This window comes from Leuciscus leuciscus (assembly GCF_965113295.1).
Source record: "Leuciscus leuciscus genome assembly, chromosome: 25".
Classification (NCBI taxonomy): domain Eukaryota; kingdom Metazoa; phylum Chordata; class Actinopteri; order Cypriniformes; family Leuciscidae; genus Leuciscus; species Leuciscus leuciscus.
In genome coordinates, this window is record NC_138724.1 from 11,601,408 (window position 1) to 11,621,113 (window position 19,706).

The following is a 19,706-nucleotide window of genomic DNA, read 5'->3' on the forward strand; positions in this document are numbered from 1 at the left end:
CTTCTGCTTGGTGAAAGAATGCAAAACAAAGGACATCGGATTTGAGTCTGAACCCATTGGTATTTGTCAGCAGATGTCTGGTGTTTATATAGAGAGTTAATTAAGCAAACAATCTCAGAGGCAGATTTAAATAACCATTGTGTTTATGTCTGGCTGTTATTTTGATTGGAGGCAGGGTGGAGGACGTTATTCAGAAACATTATTCCAAATTTTGTACATTATAGTGTTGTAGATTTATTTCACACACAAAAAAAATACTATGTCACGACAACGTGAATTTTCAGAAAAAGATTAAATATGAATAATTATTAATATTTATAATATTAATAAACACATTTTCATATTCATTCAGTAGGCCTATATTTAATCATTCTTGAGATCCTTATTTGGCTAAATTATTGAGCATGTTTTTAAATCTGCAGTTCCATAGAAAAATGTATTATTATTTTTATAGTGTAAGTTATGGTGTACTTCTCGTGATGAAATGACTCTTATGAACAATTGCTCATAAGTTACGGGTTTGAATCAGTTTAATGAATCCTTCACTGAACTCACTGAATCTGTCAGAGTGTCTCGAAATTAAGCATGTTTTGTGTTTTAAGGATTGTGAAACGTAAATCATAGGGGTGTAACGATACCCAAGTCACAATTCGATACATATCAAGATATTGAACTCACGATGCAACATTATTGCGATATTCATACAGTATGGTAAAAGGTTAAAAAAAAATGTTCTGTTGATTAAAATGGTACATTTGATATTACATTGGGTGTGTAAATGAACAGGCTTGGACTGCTGGAAACCCAAAGCACAGGACAATAAAGACACCAGAATAAAAATATTTATGATTCTGAAGCTGAAAATTCTGAATTATTTTAGACAAATATGCTTGCACTCTTTCACTGACTAGATATATTTAAAATAATGTAGGCCACTTTTTTACTGGTAACATTAGACATTTGGCATTATCAGAACCCACATATATTCCCAGATTGCATTATTATACATTATATTCATAGCAGTTTAATGTAGTACTGACACTAAAACTCTGAAAACGTAATTTTTTTCTCACACAGTAATTTTTATTTTGGGTGAACTATACACAATACAGATTGTCACTATCCACAATACATATTGTTGCATTTTTGTATTGCGATGTACAGTATTGTGACACGATATATTGTTGCACTCCTAGTAAATCACTATCATTACTCATCGGTTGCTGATACGTTCAATTATTACACGGCTCTGTGGAATACTTGATTCTGATTGGTCAATCGCGCCATCGGTGAGCTAATAAATTATTAAAACTCAGTCGAATCAATATTTTGTATACAGTTAGTTAATTATGCCATCCAGTATCGTAGCCTCCGCTTCGGGTCGGGGTCCTGATCACCCTGTCGGTGTTTATTCTGAGATAACAACCGGTTTGATGTCCGGACAGACGATTCAACCACACAGCAGAAACCAGAACCGCCATCGACCGCCAGTACAGCACTGCGTCAATGCCTTGAGCTGGAAAAAGCTATAAAATTCAAGCTTCCCAGATACATGTCTCATTATTGACATGTGAAGGAAGTTTGAAACCACCACGACTCTTCCTAGAATTGACCATGTGGCTAAATGTGGTATTCTAAGAATCTGTAAGGTCAAGAAGGTGACGAAGAGCCCCACGGCTCCTCGGGAAGACCTTCAGATTACCTGTGTAAAGATAGGAGGTCCTGTCACTAACCATCACTACAACACTTCGTCAATCACTTTACGATGAAGGAGCTCCCAAACTGTCTGCTGTATAATGGCTGTCCACGGTCCATAAGTTGAATAAATTTTTTTTTATAAAATATTTGCAAATGACACAGAACATCAATGTTGAATCCATCAACTTTGAACAATGAATTAAATGATTATTGTGCTATAAATTATGCATCTGTAGCTCAGGATTGAAATTAATGTCAAATGAGACCCCCAAAATGAGTAATCTGTATTTGTTCTTTTATTGTTTTTTTTATTATTCTTTTTAAAAAATAGGCCAAACATTTTTTAATCATTCATTTCCTGATCAAATTGTCTCTTTTTGTCCTGTCACCTCTTATACTATTACCAATAAAATAGCAGAGGTGCCAACAAATTTAATGTTTTTTTTAAAAATCATAAATATCATGCTATACTTAGTAGAGAATTTGGAGTATATTTAAAATTCACAAGCATTGTACTATTAGTGTACATACACTTTAAGTGTTGTAGTATGTGTGAGCATGATAGTCATTGTAGGTCTAGAAGTGTCATTATTATCAGTAGCCACGTTTCCATTACAGATTTGAGCAAAACTTTAGCGATATTTCTAAATGTCAATAAAAAACGATTGCGAAATTACCACTTTTCCATTAACCGATGTTATGCGACTGAAAAGTAATTTATTTTTTCCTCTCGTGATAAGTCATTCCAACAATCATGGCATCGGGTTGGTAAGTTTACATATATCCCAGCCACCGACTAGCCATTGGCATGTTATTCAAGATTTAATGGCAAGGAAAGGCCCTTATACTTGTGAGCAGCACGTATGAGGTGTTAGTGGGTGTTTCTCCCTCATATCTCCTTCAAGGTCTTGATTGTGGCATTTTTAAGTGGTTTAGAATCCAGTATTCCCGTAATTCTTTTGTCTTTTGTCTCTTTTCATCTTCTGTCCAAACATACCATGGCATCTACGTCAGGAGACCTTTCAATTTCAATTCGAGCATTTGAAGGGTAATGGAAACACGGCTGGTGACATACAGTTTGCAAAATGCCCAAGATTTGTTTCAAAATGACTGCTGGTAAAAACAACAAAACAAAACGCCAATTGTACTTTGTAGCGGTTCCACCTTGGAGCTTGCAGTTTACTGCTGATAAAACCAACAAAACAGACAAAACACAAACAGTGGCTTTCAGTGGATTAGTTCATTTTTAGAATAAGTAACACAGCATTTTAACACCGGCTACTTTTAGTAGTAATCAGTGTTGGGGAAAGTTACTTTTAAGAGTAATGTGACGCAATATTGCGTTACTCCCTAAAAAACTAATTGCATTACTTAGTTTTTCATGGAAACTAATTTCATTTGTGTTACTTTTTCTCACCTGGACTGAGCTTGCTCTATTTTGCTAAGGTAAAGGACCCTTGAGTCTTGAGCCCCTGCCTTTTTAATTGCTAATAGTAAAGTGCGATTGCTCCCCATTTCTCTCAACATGGGGACATTAGAGCTATCAGTCAATAATTGGGAAAACAATGCACTTATTTGAAAAAGTAACTCAGGTATTTCGTTCACTGGTTACTTGAAAAAAGTAATTTCATTACGTAACTCGCATTACTTGTAACGCAACACTGGTAATAACGTTGCCTAACACTAGTGGTAAACAGCTGCCACCTTTACTCACATTCATGGTGCAAACATACCACTTTTTGGATTTCTTACCTGGTTTAATAAATGTTCAGTTAATGGCTTATAATGTAATCGAAGGGGCGTTGCGATGACCCCTCGTGCTTCGGGCCACCAGGCGTCCCATGAGAGGCTTGTTTAGGTGGGCAGCTGGTCTCTAAACATGGTTACCACTCACAGCCGAGACACCCTCACACTCGCACAGCACCTCGTCACCCGCACTCAATCCAGCAATTAATAACCCGACTTACTCAACACAGTCACGCTGCTTTTTTCGTGCGGGCGCATTGTTTGCACCCTCATCGGTGTCTTCCAAGTTTTGCGTGTGAGCTTTCGGCTGCTGAAAGGTGAAAGTGTTAATCTGCGTCCCAGACGGCTGAACAGAATTAGATTAAAGCGAAAGGGCATGCCATCAGCTAAGGACATAATATTCATCATGTGATATAAACAAAGGCCTTTTATGATTTCCTAGATCATTGTTTGCACAGGCCCACAAAGAGTTATGTAACGGCGTGAGCAGTTCAACCGAAACAGTCGTATGATTTTAATCCCTTTTCCACCTCGCTAGAGGACGGCCTTGATTTCGGAGAGACCTCTCAAACCCCTCTGTAATCGGCTCACTTTTGAGACAGAAATGTTGAGCTTCCTGCCAATGCAGCTGTCTTGCGTTGCCAAGTAACCACAGACATATCATGGTATATAATGCCCAGTGGCATAACAATGACAATCATGTTGGCTCAGATTCGTAAGGCGACCCAGCAGCTGCCTGTGGTCACGGCTCTCGCCTTCTATTGGTCGGCGATGTGTTGATAATGGACATAATTGTTTTTCCTGAGTTGCCACTCTGCAGCCAAATGGCATGTTGTTGTGCAGGCCTGTAAAATGACCCGGGGCAAACCCAAAGGTAAACTTTTCAGCACTGTATATTTACATTTAGGCCTTGAAATCGGATAGTGGTTTTAAACCGAATGGTTATGTGGGGATTCGGTCATGCGACGTCTGTCAAATAGCTTTGTCCACTTTGTTGATGAGAGACATTATTGATGTGTCCAGGCAAGTTATGTCCTGTCCAAACTGATGACTGAATCATCTCTTAACGAGATGGTGACATATTTAGATTTTGCTAGTCTCCAAGTAATGATTGTCCCTCTGTGTCCATGTGTGTTAGCTGTGTGTTTCTACGCCAATTCATTGTTGACACGTTTATTCAAGTGTGTTGTTATTATACTTCTTATAAAAATAATAAAAATAAGAAGGTATACTTTCAGTCTATTTTTATGTACTTCTCAGAAATATACTTGCAATTTCACTTAAAGGGTTAGTTCACCCAAAAATGAAAATTCTGTCAGTAATTACTCACCTTCATGTTGTTCCAACCCCGTAAGACTTTCGTTCATCTTCGGAACACAAATTAAGATATTTTTGATGAAATCTGAGAGCTGGCTCACTCCTCCACAGGCTTATGGACACTATAACTTGCTGGCCCAGAAAATGCATTAAAGACATCGTTAATATAGTCCAAGTGACTACAGTGGCTCAATCTTAAGTTTATCAAGCGACGAGAATACTTTTTGTGCGCAAAAACAAACAAAAATAACGACTTCATTCCACTTTTCATTTCCTTCTCTCTGGGCCAGCAAGTTATAGTGTCCATAAGCCTGTGGAGGAGTGATCCAGCTCTCAGATTTCATCAAAAATATCTTAATTTGTGTTCCGAAGATGAACGAAGGTCTTACGGGGTTGGAACAACATGAAGGTGAGTAATTACTGACAGAATTTTCATTTTTGGGGGAACAAACCCTTTAAGTATACTTGACAGAAAAGTTTATTTGGCCTACACCTGTACTTAATCTTTGATCGAGATATACCTGAGTATTATCAAGTATTCTAAGTATACTTGTTTCTAGTTCTGAGTATCTGAAGTTTTTGCGTAGGCTAGTCCACTGGTAGAGTACATAGGAATTTTCTTCAAATCTTCTTTACTCTTTCCCCGCCATTGACCGAATATCCATGTTTTCACTTTTATACGGTAGGGGGCGCTATTACACATCTTCTCTCCGGATCAAAACAGGATTCAAGAAGCAGAAACAAGTGATAGAGGATTGCTTATGCAAATGTAAAATAACGTGATCATCAAACATTGAACAGCATATAAGTTCAAAACTGTCTAACATTACTGAATGAAATGTCGACCCAGGAAAGGTTAACATCTGTGAAACTTTAGTGGTGTTGATGGACTCGATCTTCTCCATCTGTGTTTAGATCATCGCTCTGAATCCCATCTGGACGTAGTCCTTGACAAAAATGCGTTTTTCTCAGCTTTTTGTTTAAAAATTTGCTTTTTTTTATGACACTTACATTCAAGTGTTGATAACAAAGGATGCATGAAGCTAGAATACAATATTTTTAAAATGAAAAGAGTTAAAGTACAGTTAAAGGTATATTTAGGTATTTAAAGGTATTTATTAAGGTATATTATACAGTATAGCCTACTGTATAAATAGCAACTTATTAGTATACTCAAAGTGCAAAAAAGTGCATCATATAAGTATGATGTTATGTTTACTTAAAGAAAACTTCCAAGTAAAACTACTAAAATATAGTTTACTGAGAGTTTACTTCAAAATGTACTTTCATAAACTAAAAAATGTGCTACAAGTATTTGACTTGTAAAAGTTCATTTGTAAAAGTTCATTTTTAAAATGAAAAGAGTTAAAGTACAGTTAAAGGTATATTTAGGTATTTAAAGGTATTTATTAAGGTATATTATACAGTATAGCCTACTGTATAAATAGCAACTTATTAGTATACTCAAAGTGCAAAAAAGTGCATCATATAAGTATGATGTTATTTTTACTTAAAGAAAACTTCCAAGTATGAAACTACAAAAATATAGTTTACTGAGAGTTTACTTCAAAATCTACTTTCATAAACTAAAAAATGTGCTACAAGTATTTGACTTGTAAAAGTTCATTTGTAGTGTAGATGCAGTACAAACACAAAAACTAGTTGTGTACTCAGTTTACTGTTATACTTAAAGTATACTCCTAGTAATTAGTATACTTACTACATCAATTATACTTCAAGTAGCCTATACAGTATATTTCATTTAATATTTAAGTAAAGTTCAAGTATATTTTAAGTATACTTATTTTTTGTAAGGGAAAATATATGTAAATACCGTAAATGTAAATGGTGGCTGCAAAATTTCATTGTTTTCAACAAAATTACACAGTGATTTTGGCCAGTCAAAATCATACATTTGTGAATGATACAATAAAACAGTTTCGATAACTTAAGACTCGGGTTGCCTAGACTTTTAAATGTACAATTTCGGTTCTCTTGTGCTTGAATGGACAAAATTATGTCAAAATGCCTGTCTCTGCGAGTATCCTCATAAACAGTCGCTTATTGCTTACGTGAATGGAAACAATTAAGATAGAAAACAGATGCGTATAATCATTATATTGGATTAGTGCATTCGATCTGAAAGTGACAGTAGCCTTCTGCTGACTCTCATTAATGTTAATCAAACAACACAATACAAAGAGTACATCACATTTTTTTTTAAGCTTTAACTAATATTATTTCAATTTAATATATACAGTGTCTACTGTGCAGTTATTTTACGTTTGATTATTCAATTTCTGTTTGAACTTTGTTCTATTTCATTTATCTATGCTTGTAATTTGTGTATTATTTTCTATGCAGATTGACTCCCCTACAAAATCACCCCAATCGTTCTAGAATGATTAATTCTTTCCAAATATAGCTATTCAAGTCATCTGCTGAAATAGTTTTCATATCGCAATATATATCACAGAAAAACTAAATATAGCAATGTCAGTTTTATTCCAGTTTTGTGCAGCCCTATCCTTTGGTGTAAATCCATGGGACTTTTAATTTCATTTTATTTTCTGCCAGGTGAATGCCATAAACACGAATGCAAAAATTTATTTGGTGTTTGTAAAAATCACTAACCTTAAGTATAAGTATAAGCAATAGTAATAGTGATACTTGACCTGGAAAACACCACTAATAAACAGTTGTGTGACATGTGAGATTGAAATAGAGCTGCTCGATTAATCGTTAAATGATTGCGATCTCGATTTAACACCAACATGATCTTAGTCCTAAATGACAACGATTCGGCTATGTCTATTAAACCGTTGACAAGTACGATCACAGCGCACATTAAAATCTGCATTTGTCATGAATAGGTATGAATAGGCTTCACAAACACAACGTCTTTCAAACAGACAGTATAGTAAAAGTTTACTCTGACATCTATGGTAGTGATAGTAAATCAGCCTTTGAAAGTAACTTGACACTTCAAATAAGATTGAATCAATTACATTGTTACACCAGTAGGTGGCGACAAGTGACTGATAAAAGATTTATTTGTCATTGAATCATTCATTCAAGAGATTTGTTCAAAAACACTGAGTCAAATTTGAAATTACGTAAGTATATATGAGTGAGTCGTTGAATCATTCTTTCAAAACCATTTTTTTTTTTTATATTCCCAAATTAATTAAATATTTGTGACTGCAGCAATTAACATTTTATCAGAATCTCTTGTAAATGACGTTATTTTGTTTAGTTGCCTGTTCAGAATCGTGGGAATTATCCAGAAATTATCCAGAAGTGTGCAGCTCTAGGCTGAAGTCATGTTGAAGATTGGCCATTTTTTGTATCAGTCCGGAGTCGGACGCTTTGAGTTTTACCCTTCAAAAGCTTGGAGGCCCCTTTCTTAAGGCGTGAATAACATGGAATCTGCACAGAGGGGAATAAATAACTGTCATTTGCTGACGTTTAAGAGACTTTTGGCTTGAGTTATGAGCAAGGTGGGTTCTACAGAAGTTGAAAAAGAGGGGGAGCAGTTTCTTATTTTTAGAATAATTCCCCACGGTAACTACTACCAGCTTTCCTGAAATATTTTCCACTCTGTCTTTAAAGCAAAGATGAATAACAGCATCCCATCTCACTTTTTTCACCTAATATGGCCTGGATGGGAGCAGAGAGTGGAACCATTTTTTAACAATAAATGAATGATTCTTGGATATGCTTAGTGCTATTTTAAATTATGTCAATAAATAATAACAGTGTATCATATAACCTGATAGAAGGATAATTACAGAAAGGATAAAGAAAGAACTGAAAACATGTAGTTCTATTCAGTTTCAGCCGTTGCTTTGTCTTCGTCAGAGCTGTGAATTTTGAGATTGCGCATTCAAACGGTGTATGTTTGGATTGGAAAAGTTGAACATAAGCTCTCATTTTTTACTTAAAGGGATGAGTAACTCAAAAATGAATATTTTGTTGTCTTTACTCACCATCATGTTCCAACCATTTATGATATTATTTCTTCTGTACAAGTCAAGATTGTTTCAACTGTTTTTGTTAATACAATGAAAATCAATGGGGTCCAAAACAACATTGCACTCCATTGACTTTCATTTTATGAAAAAATCAAATCACTGGAAGATATTTCAAAATATTTTGCATTCTACAGAAGCAAGAAAGCCTAAAAGGTTTGGAACAACATGCTGGTGAGTGAATGATGACATAATTTTTAGCATGAACTGGCCCTTTAAGAAAACGTATGCAAAATCTTATGCCGAAAAGTTTGGCTTTTTCCCTTAACTTGGCAAAGTCTATAGCAGGTGCGATACTAAGCAGACCTTACACCCGTACACGCTATTATTTATAAACGCTAGCCACGACAGCAACCTTCATATCTCTCCAAGTCTAATCTGCAGTGATAAATAGAGGGAACTGGTGAAGTTTGCCAAAGAATCTTATTTAAGAGATGTTTCTCTCTGAGTCTCGCAATATAAAAGGGAAAAGGAAACTAATGAGACAATAACTTTTGATGGAGAACAAAATTCCATTCGGAGTCTGTAACTGACTTTTACACATTACACATATTTTAAACCTCAATGAACGCATAGCAAAAAATGAATCTTAACTTTACAAAATCAGCACATCACCTAATGTTTCTATTTTATTAATGTACAAATAATCATCACAGAATAGTGCACATTGCAACCCATTTAGATACCATTTGTCTAATTAATTGTATAGGAACAAGAATAACACACACTTAGTTTAAGCTGTATCTATTAGCTTTTGAGGCACAAATCACAAGATGAATAGAAATGTTATATAAACTATTTACTACACTATATATATATATATATATATATATATATATATATAAAGCAAATATTATTGGAATATGTATTACAAGAAAATATGGTAATTTATTTTGATGGTCCACTTCAGACATTCAACTAACTAAAAGTACACCTTAAACCTGAATAAGTTGGCAAAACTCAAATAATTTAGTAATTCAAAGTTTAAGTAAGCAGAACTGGCAGATTTTTTATTGCTCTTAACTTGAAATATTTAAGTAATCTAACTCATACTTTTCACTTAAAATGATCATGTAATATCAACTTATTTTTGTGGTTGAAACTTAACTAATTCTGTAAATGTTAACTTGCTAATTTCTAACACAATGCTTTGATAGCAATGTGCATATAGTAATTGCTGAATGAGTACGGCGATATAGTTGAGCTGTTCTCAAATAAGCTCATGCTCCACTTTGATGGTAACCCCCCAAAAAACCCACACAATAGGTTGCACAAAAAAACATTATCCCCCGGTTTCACAGATAAGGATAAGCCTAGTCCCAGACTAAAATGCATGTTTAAACTGTCTTAAATGTGCTAATTGAACTAACGCCTAATCCTGGTTTAATCTAAGCTCTGTCTGTAAAACCGGGCCTATATAACACTTAGTTTTAGTATTTACTCTCCCTTTCGAGTGTCATGGCAAAGCATGCTGGGAAATATAAATCCCAGCCCAGTTTCAGTTAAATTTAAGTTTGTCTAAATGAAAAGAAACAAATTCATAAAGCTCAAATCAATTAAACAATTCAGATTACTTAAAATGTGTCAGTTTTGTGAACTTAAGAGAAAAAGAAAGTTCTATATACTGATAAAAGTTAGTTTGATTGAACTAATTTGTTTAATTTAAGTTTACCCTACTCAAACCATTTAATTGGATCATTATGGGTTTACGCAAGAATAACGAAATAATCAATAGACTACAACAATAAGCGTAGTATGCATTATGAAATGCCTTACAGTTGTTAAGTGTGTCCCCGGCTTAACTGTTAACCCTATAAAGCCTGTCGTACACATTTTTCTACATGTTTTTTTGTCGTCTGATTGATTGTTTTTTATCAAGTAAAAGGCCTTTAATATAATTCTACAAACGTCCCCCTTCAGCTCGTGGTTCACGTGTCTTTGTTCTGTGAAATCTTTACTGATTTTTATTAAGCAAACTTAAGAATAACTTAGTAATACTTCAAGATGAACACTTGCTAGACAAGCAACATAAGGTTTACTTGACTATTCATACATAATTTTTTAGATAAATCATGTTTAAAATATAAAATATTAGGTTTTTAAGGAATGCTTATTCGTTTGTCTTTGTCATTGCACAATTAAAACTAGAGTTTTTATCAACTAAGCATTTAAATATCATCTTACTAAGACATTATTGGGAGATATATTGTGTGACAACTGATATTTATATGCATTTTATGTAAGTAGTCTGCTGTACAGTTATAAAGATCTGATTGATTGATTTACATGATAATCTATCAGAATTTCATCTCACTTTTTGGCCATATAAATATGAGCAACTGCACTCAGTTTGGGCCTCTGAATAAAACATGTTTTATTCTTTCTCGTGTATGAACTCCATATTCTACTATATCATACAGTATATGAGCCATAAAATCCAGATGCGTCAAATATGATAGTCAACAGAGCTTTCTTTTTATTATATTTTGTCTAAAGGTAAAAAAAAAGCGTGCAAATGTTCTTATATGTCAGGCTTTACTGGCTTAAAGTGATAGTTCACCCAATAATAAAAATTATGTCCTCATTACTCTCAAGTTGTTCCAAACCTGTATGAGTTTCTTTCTTTTGTTGAACACAAAAGAAGATATTTTGAAGAATGTCGGTAACCAGACAGTTGACGAACCCAATTGACTTCCATAGTGTAGAAAAGAAAATACTATGGAAGTCAATGGGGATCAGAAACTGTTTGGTTACCGACATTCTTCAAAATATCTTCTTTTGTGTTCAGCAAAACAAAGAAACTCATACAGGTTTGGAACAACTTGAGAGTAATGAGGACAGCATTTTTATTTATGGGTGAATTAACCCTTTAATGTAATATTTTTGGTGCTATTCTATAGAGACCCAAGATTTACCGATGCACCTGAGTTTGAAGAATCAATCATTCTTGAATAATAATGAATAATTCTTTCATTCATTTCATAATTCTGAAACGATGTACTGCTTATCGCAGGACAATATTTCTTGAGATGTATTGTTTCGTGGCTTGTTTTGTGGGTTGAATCAGCAGAGTTTGGTTAGATGTGCGGGCAGTTGGACGGAAGGTCCCGTGTGTGTGTGTGTGTGTGTGTGTGTGTCCACACTGGGGTTCATTGACATGGTGGTGAAACCCGAGATGCAGGAAGAATTCCAGGGAGGGCAGCTACATCTGCGGACATAATTATCTGCTTCACATAATCTCAACTTTTCAGGTGCGGAAAGACATCAGAAGCAGCCCTCATAAACCACCCACCTTCACAAAAAGCTTTGAAAATAGAAATATTCAATTATAAATTCCAATGTTTCCTGTTCCACATGTCACAGGCCCCAAATTTCCATGATACATCAGGCTGTAAAAACTGCTTCACCGGGGTAGGTCGAAATACGGTATTTGGTTTCGTTCATGCTGTGTCTGCCATTCACACAGAGTCACGAATGGAGTTACAGGAGTTAACGTGTCATCTGAAATCACCTGACGTCTCCGCAGCGTCTCATGCATGAATTGAGTATTGAAAACCAAGACTATATGCATGTCAACATCACTGAATGGACTCCAAACTTCTCTTCAGCATTTTAGTTCCGATGAAAGGACTTTTCTTTTTGCGTTGACGTATTTCCAATTGAAACAGGAAGTTGTGGCGGGACATACACCATTCAAAAGTTGTTGTTTTTTTAAAGAAATTAATCATTTTATTCAGCAAAGACACATTAAATTGATCAAAAGTGACAGTAAAGACATTTTATAATGTTACAATTTTTTTTTATTTCAAATGAATGCTGTATTTTTTTACTTCAGTTAACCAAAGAATCCTGTTTTCAAAAAAAGAATATACAGTATCGGTCAAAAGTTTGGAAACATTACTATTTGTAATGTCTTCTGCTCACCAAGGCTTATTTTTTTTGTAAATCAATCAAATACATGTTTGACCTGTGATATTTTTTTCTGGATTTTTTCTTGAATAAAAAGTTAAAAAGAACAGCATTTATTCAAACTAGAAATCTTTCCTAACAATATAAATATTTACTATCACTTTTAATCAATTTAACTATCCTTGCTGAATAAAAGTATTAATTTCTTTAAAAAATAAATAAAATAAAATACTGACCCCAAACTTTTGAACGGTATTGTGTATTATTAGAAAAGATTTCTATTTTAAATAAATGCTGATCTTTTTAAACTTGTTATTCATCAAAGAATCCTGAAAAAAAGTATCACAGGTTATTAAAAAAATATTAAGCAGCGCAACTGTTTCCAACATTGATAATAAATCAGCATATTAGAATGATTTCTGAAGGGTCATGTGACACTGAAGCCTGGAGTAATGATGCTGAAAATTCAGCTTTGACATCACAGGAATTTTTATCACATTTTTCATCACTTTTTCATCACATTTTATAATATATATATAAAAAATATTTTAATTTGTAATAATATTTCACAATATTACTGTTTTTACTGTGTTTTGATCAAATCAATGCCGCTGAGCAGAGGAGACTTCAGTATTTGATTGGACAAAAATATGTTGACGCCCCTGAGTGCGCGATGATGTCATCAATATTTTTATGTGTGTGTGTCGTCAACTTTTAGGAGTACACTAGCATAACAGACGTGGACTAAAAGCAACAAAACTCCTAATTCTGGTTGATTGGGGATTTCTAATTATGCAAAGCTGACCATCAGTAAACCAGTGGTGTTGTGCTTTTCTTTTAAAGGTGTGTCAGTTCTCGTGGCCCCAAACATCCCACTACATGTAGGAATGGAAAGCAGACAGCATTACTGTTTGCAGACGCCCCCCAGTATGGAGCGCATGCCTCTGGAATACACCGTGTGTGTTGGACACAACATTAAGGCCGTCCATCAGGAGTCAATAAACCGGCTCTCCACTGCCAGACGAGAGCTGCCAAACATGGATGTATTACGGTACTACAGATTTAAAAACTCTCTACTTCTTTCATTGTTATATATATTTTTTTTACTTTTCATTTCTAGGGATGCACAATAGCGTTTTCTTTATTATTAGCAGTATCTGTCCAATATTAGAAGCAGATTCACTTTCTAGATTAATGTAAATCAATACTGCTGATTATACTGTGTTCAAGATTTATTTTTTAATTCCTTACTATGGTGTGGTGCCGATTTTAGTATAACTGATGTACTATAATTTTGGTTAATATTTTCAATTTCATATTCAAATTTTGTTTCAAGTTTAATTTTAGTGAAAGTTTTAGTAATTTTGATGTTTTTGGGCATTTTTATTAGTTTTTATTTTAAATGTCTTTATAGTTTTAGTCTTTAGTTTATTTACTTTTAGTTATTTTAGTACTTCAAACTTGTATGTTTTGGCCGTTCATGCGTTTGGGGCCTGAAAACAAACTTTTGAAAACACAATTTGAAGTGCAAGTTTTTGAAAACGAAGCTATTGTCTCGGTGTAAACTACAAAAACATGAATTTGTGAAAACGGTGACATCATGCGCATGCATATTATGTATTTAGACTTAGTCTATTGGCACGTAGTGTTTCTCTACAAAGTGACATCGCCATCTACTGGCCTGGCATGTATAACACAGCGTTTTTAGTCGTTTTCGCAGATCCGTGTGAACGGGGATTGTTTTGAACACGTTGTCGTCTGTACACGAAAAAAGCAAATGAAAAACTTGTCCGTTTTTAGTACATCGTTGTTGTGTAAACGTACCCTTAGTTTTAGTTAGCGATAATTACCCTAGTGTGGTGCACTATGATGTATAACCTTTAATCTAACACCTCTAGCCTAACAAATACAATACTTCTCTTAAGGCTGCCCTTCTGGAAGCTTCTAGCAAATGTGGACTCTGGGGCCAAGCTAGAGAGAGAGCTGAGAACCTTCTCAAACCGGCTGAAGCGGCTTCACCTGGAGGGAGTCATCGGCCTCGACGAACATTCCACAGCTCTCCTCGCCAACATGGTGAGTGACGCTCGCTGTCCCAACACAAAATCACCCTCTGCCTCTATCCCTCAAGTTTGACCCCAAAATGACCCCATTACAAGTTACAAGTCACCAATTCCAATAAGACTTGAGGAATGTCAGTATCAGATTTTAACAGTATTTTACTCGTACTGAATGTTGGCTCAAAGATGCACTAGTCCTCTACGCCAATGAAAAACAGGAAATGGTTGATCTGCGAGGAGAGCAATCACATGTTTATTTCCTAAAATAAAAATAACACTGAACACCTCAAAATTGCAAAATTGATGCTCAAGAAACATTTCGTATTATTATCGATGTTGAAAACAGTTGCGCTGCTTAATGTGTTTGAGGAATACGTGATACTTTTTTTTTTTCAGGATTCTTTGACGAATATAAAGTTCAAAAGAACAGCGTTTATTTGAAATATAAATCTTTTGTGGCATGATGAATGTCTTTATATTTAATTAAAATACATATTACTTTTGAACTATATTGTATATATTTGAAAAGATTCGTATCAATCTAATTCGCCTGAAAATAATAATAATTATGTATGGCTTGTTTCGTTGTCTTATACAAAATAATTAAAAAAGAAAACCACAACAAACAATGAAAGCCAGTAATAACCCAGATTGTCCCTGGCGAGTGTTGTGTGTGTATCTGCAGCAGATTCCCCGTGTCTGACCTTCAGTGTGTGCAGTTTAATCTCCAGCCGTCAGCGGCTCAGGCTCTGCACCTGTTATAGCTACGGGTCTTCAGGCCTTCATTTTCCTGCCGAACACCCTCACACCCTCACACACTCCAGAGAACCAACAGCACTGTAGTTTCTATCCTTTCAAAAAAAGTGTGCATGTTGAAAATGACCATTTATGCGTTCATTTTGTGTTTTTTATGTCTATATTTGTATATGGTTGAGTAGAAATAAATAATCAGTAACAGCTATCATTAACTAAAACTAATGCATAAAAAAGCATTCGTTACTCTAAATACTAAAGTTCTATAAGTTCTGCTAAAACTAAATAAAATAAAATAAAAATAAAATAAAAGTTAATAAATACTATATAGACATATAATACTATAAAAAAACAAAATTACTAAAACCAAAAATAAAGTGAAAACTAAAATCTAATCCAATATATGATCAAAACCTATATAGTAATTCAATGATACTAAAATAACACTGACACTGATGATTACTAATCTGGGGTGTGTTTCCCAAAAGCATAATTAGCCAACTATGACTGCAAGTTCTGTCATTGCCAACATATATATATATATATATATATATATATATATATATATATATATATATATATATATATATATATATATTCCTCATTATCTGCAATTTCAATGGGCCGCTATACGTATGCCGTCTGCCATATTGGAACAGTCAAAGCTGGTCCGTCAACACTCAAGAGCAAATTGAGTGGAAATGATTGCAATAGACTTCAGCTGATGTTTTTGCTAAACTAACACAATACAACAAGACGAAGGCATCAGCTAACACCACATTAAAAAGTTACCATAGTAAAAACATGTAATATTGAGTTAATAATACATATAAAAACACAAACCAACACATTCTCACCTGTGAAAGGTTATCCCATTTATTTGGGATTTGAAATCTCAGTGGTTTCATAACCAGAAGCTGTGCAATGTTGTGGCATCATTGGTTACGTCCGAGAACTGAAAAATGCTGCCTTCGGAGGACGCATTACAAGGCAGGAAGGCATCAAGACCGAATCCAAAGTTAGCTTCACTTCCTGTCTCCTGAGATAAATTCATCTGATCGATTTTTGAAGTTAGCAAAGATGTATTCTTCACTGCCTTTGATATCCCACAATCCTGTGCGTTCTATTCTGTAACAGTTAAGCTAAAAAATAAAGATGGCATCTAAAAGCAGCGGTTGCTGGTCAGTTTGTGTGAAAAAACGTTTTCCACTTCTGATGTCATTTCTAGCGAGAAATGCGAAGTCATTGCCTGATAAGGCCGCAAAGCAACAAGTAAACTGTCTAAGTTTCCGAACGCAGCCATTGATTCTCACTGTGAGTGACGACACACTGACTGTTGCAAGATGGCGGGCGGCCCAAGGTCTCTGGAGCGCTCGAATGTGGCATCTACGTATATCTATGGTTACCAACATAGTTCAATGATTTGGTGTTTCTCGAAACCATAGTTCCAACGAACATTCGCAAACAACGTCGGAAAGCTCTCAAACTGTGGTTAGAAACATAGTTTCTTGTTAAAACGACGTGTGGACTTAAAAAGATCATGCATCTATTCATTGCATTCTATATCTTTCATGCTAGTTTATGCAATGGTGGTTCAGCAGTGAGTTACTTCGTTATAAGGGAAATACACCCCAGTAAGAGTATAACAAACTATGTTTTAAAGGAATTTTATACCATGGTCTGTCTGAATACTCGATTCTGATTGGCTGGAGGAATGTGTGCAATAAAACCGTTTAGTGCACAAGTAGTTCCAAGTCAGTTTAATCACTGTTCTGTATTAATGGGCTGTTTTTATTAAAGCGCGCACACATATACTGTATGTCACTCGGAGATCGCGCTGAGAAACATTCAGGATCACAGAAACGCTTAAGAAAATATTGAATCGCTACATTATATTTCCCAGCAACGAGGGAGTTGCATTGCTATTTTGAAGTTATTAAACTCACAGCTTGGTTGTTCATAGAGAGATACGCTTAACAGACGCAGACACGCATCTCTCAAATAAATGTAATCTTACGCACTACATGTCTGATTTAAAGTGGGCAGAATGCTGGATCTTACTGACAAAAAAAAATAAACATAAATTTTTTCGTCAATATACTGCATTATTTTCAAATCGTGGAAAGTTGTCAACATGAACTTAGTTTCTTCAAAAATGCAAAGCCTTCTTTACCGCTGTGTTACAGTTCGAGCAGAGTGGAATAGATGAGATTAAAGTGTTTACAATGCGTGTTTATTGCGATTAAAATCTGTACATGCCACATATTTTACTATGATTATGGTTGCAATGATTATGAGCTTAATCGCATCAATTTGATCAGATTATTGTGTTTACATGAGGGAAAGTTTAATCGCAACATTGCCTAAATCTCATTATAATCGCATTACGAGGGTGCATGTAAATGCAGTCATTGTTAAACTTTACAATTCGCCTTTGCGTCCAAATAGTGACAGCTAATGTGCACAACCATTATATAAAATATATGAAAATCTGTGCATATAGCACTGTGCATTTGAAACATCTTGTAATAAAAACAGATCTTGGGTCTTTAAGCAGATTTAGAATTTTTATTAGGCTTAAACCGAATTAAAAAAACAGTTAAAACAGATAGTTCGTGCAAAAAAAGAAAAGAAAAATGCCATCATTTGCTAACCCACATGTCATACCAAACCTGAATGACTCAGTGAACAAACTAGTGACCACTAGTGGTGCATAAATGACACACTTTCGTGCGGTTGATCGTGAGGTTTCTGAAGGTACTCATTATAATCACAAACACAGGCTATGGGGTTCTGGCAGAACACGTTTGGTTTTTATACCGATGTGCATACCAGGCCGAGTCACCAAGGGACGCGGGAACACTGTGTTCAAGTCGAAACGTCTCACGTTAAAAGCCACCAGCTGGGCTGTTAAGTTCAGTCTGACAGAACAAAACAGTCAGAGTTGGTCAGTGTTGCGGACATGAAAGGCTTGATTCTTCTAAGCGGATCTGCAGTCGCTGGAGAGGTCAGGGAAGTGCGATCTGATCCCCTGAGAGAAAGACACACATCTCTGGTTCACTCAAATGCCAGCGGGGAACTGGTTTCCAATTATGTGATACTTGTTATGCTATGGAGACTGATATAGTGTACCAGTGTGGGCCATCTGTGTCACGTTAGCTGTAGATTTTTGTATAATAATACGGCTTTTTGCTACTTTTACGTATTTGGCAGATGTTAAAATGCATTCAAGTCATATATTTGATCACAACACAGACTGTAAAAAGCGGGTGAGACTTGAACCTGAATTTCCCACATGAGCACCACAGCTTAACGTCTCTGGAGCATTTGCTGTAACCACTAAGCCACGACTCTAACAACATCATGAGAGATTTTTAACATCATGCTAATGGTAAATATCACTATGTAGTAATGAGAGTGTTTATATTGATGTTGGTCTCGGAAAACTTTTATACCTTTTTCATCATGACTCTAAAAATGTAATGTGGCGCAGCCATTAAATAAAAAGTAGTGACATATTTTTCTAACACCCTGAATACATGTCTACCTTATGTTTTTAAAATATATTTTTTCAATGTATACGCTTTTTTTTATTATTATTTATTCATAAATATCATAATGTTTTTGGAGTGTCGCACCATATGGCATTTTACAACCTGAACTTACACTTCCTTGCCATAAAAGGTCAGTTTTAAGAGACTTATTGACCATGTCACATGTGAGGGTCTGCTGGGGTCCTCTATGATATAATTTCCTGTTTTATTTTATTATAATTTTTTGTGCATGTTACCCAGACAGCAACATAGTGTCGGCCCAGATCCGGCCCACATCTGGTAAGTGTGGACTTCACGTGTACCAGATGTGGGCCGGATCTGGGCCGACTCTATGTTGATGTCTGGGTAGTTGCACCACATGACTTGATATAAATACATAAATAAATAAATAAATAAATATGGTTCATACGATAGTTATTACCCAGACATTTCTGACTTAATGCCCGCAAAATATTTCAAAATGAATTTAAATTCAGAAATTAAAAAAATGAAAACCATTCAGCTATTTATTTTAATGGTTTGAAGTTACTAAATAAACTAAATAAAAAACTAATATTTATACAATAATAAAAACAGGCAAAACAGTTTCGATTTATAATATATCCCTCTATATTGGTTCACGTCCATAATATACAAGAATA

At 34.9% G+C, this 19,706-nt stretch overlaps 1 protein-coding gene across 1 annotated transcript in view; it reads left to right on the forward strand.

The window, feature by feature from the left end:
- LOC309491039 (SITS-binding protein) overlaps nt 1–19,706 on the forward strand; it is a 34,580-nt gene that overhangs the window by 2,873 nt on the left and 12,001 nt on the right. Inside the window, exons 3-4 of the mRNA XM_082160447.1 lie at nt 13,545–13,752; nt 14,627–14,774. Coding sequence (XP_082016573.1) covers nt 13,545–13,752; nt 14,627–14,774 — 356 coding nt within the window. The remainder of the gene's footprint in view (nt 1–13,544; nt 13,753–14,626; nt 14,775–19,706) is intronic.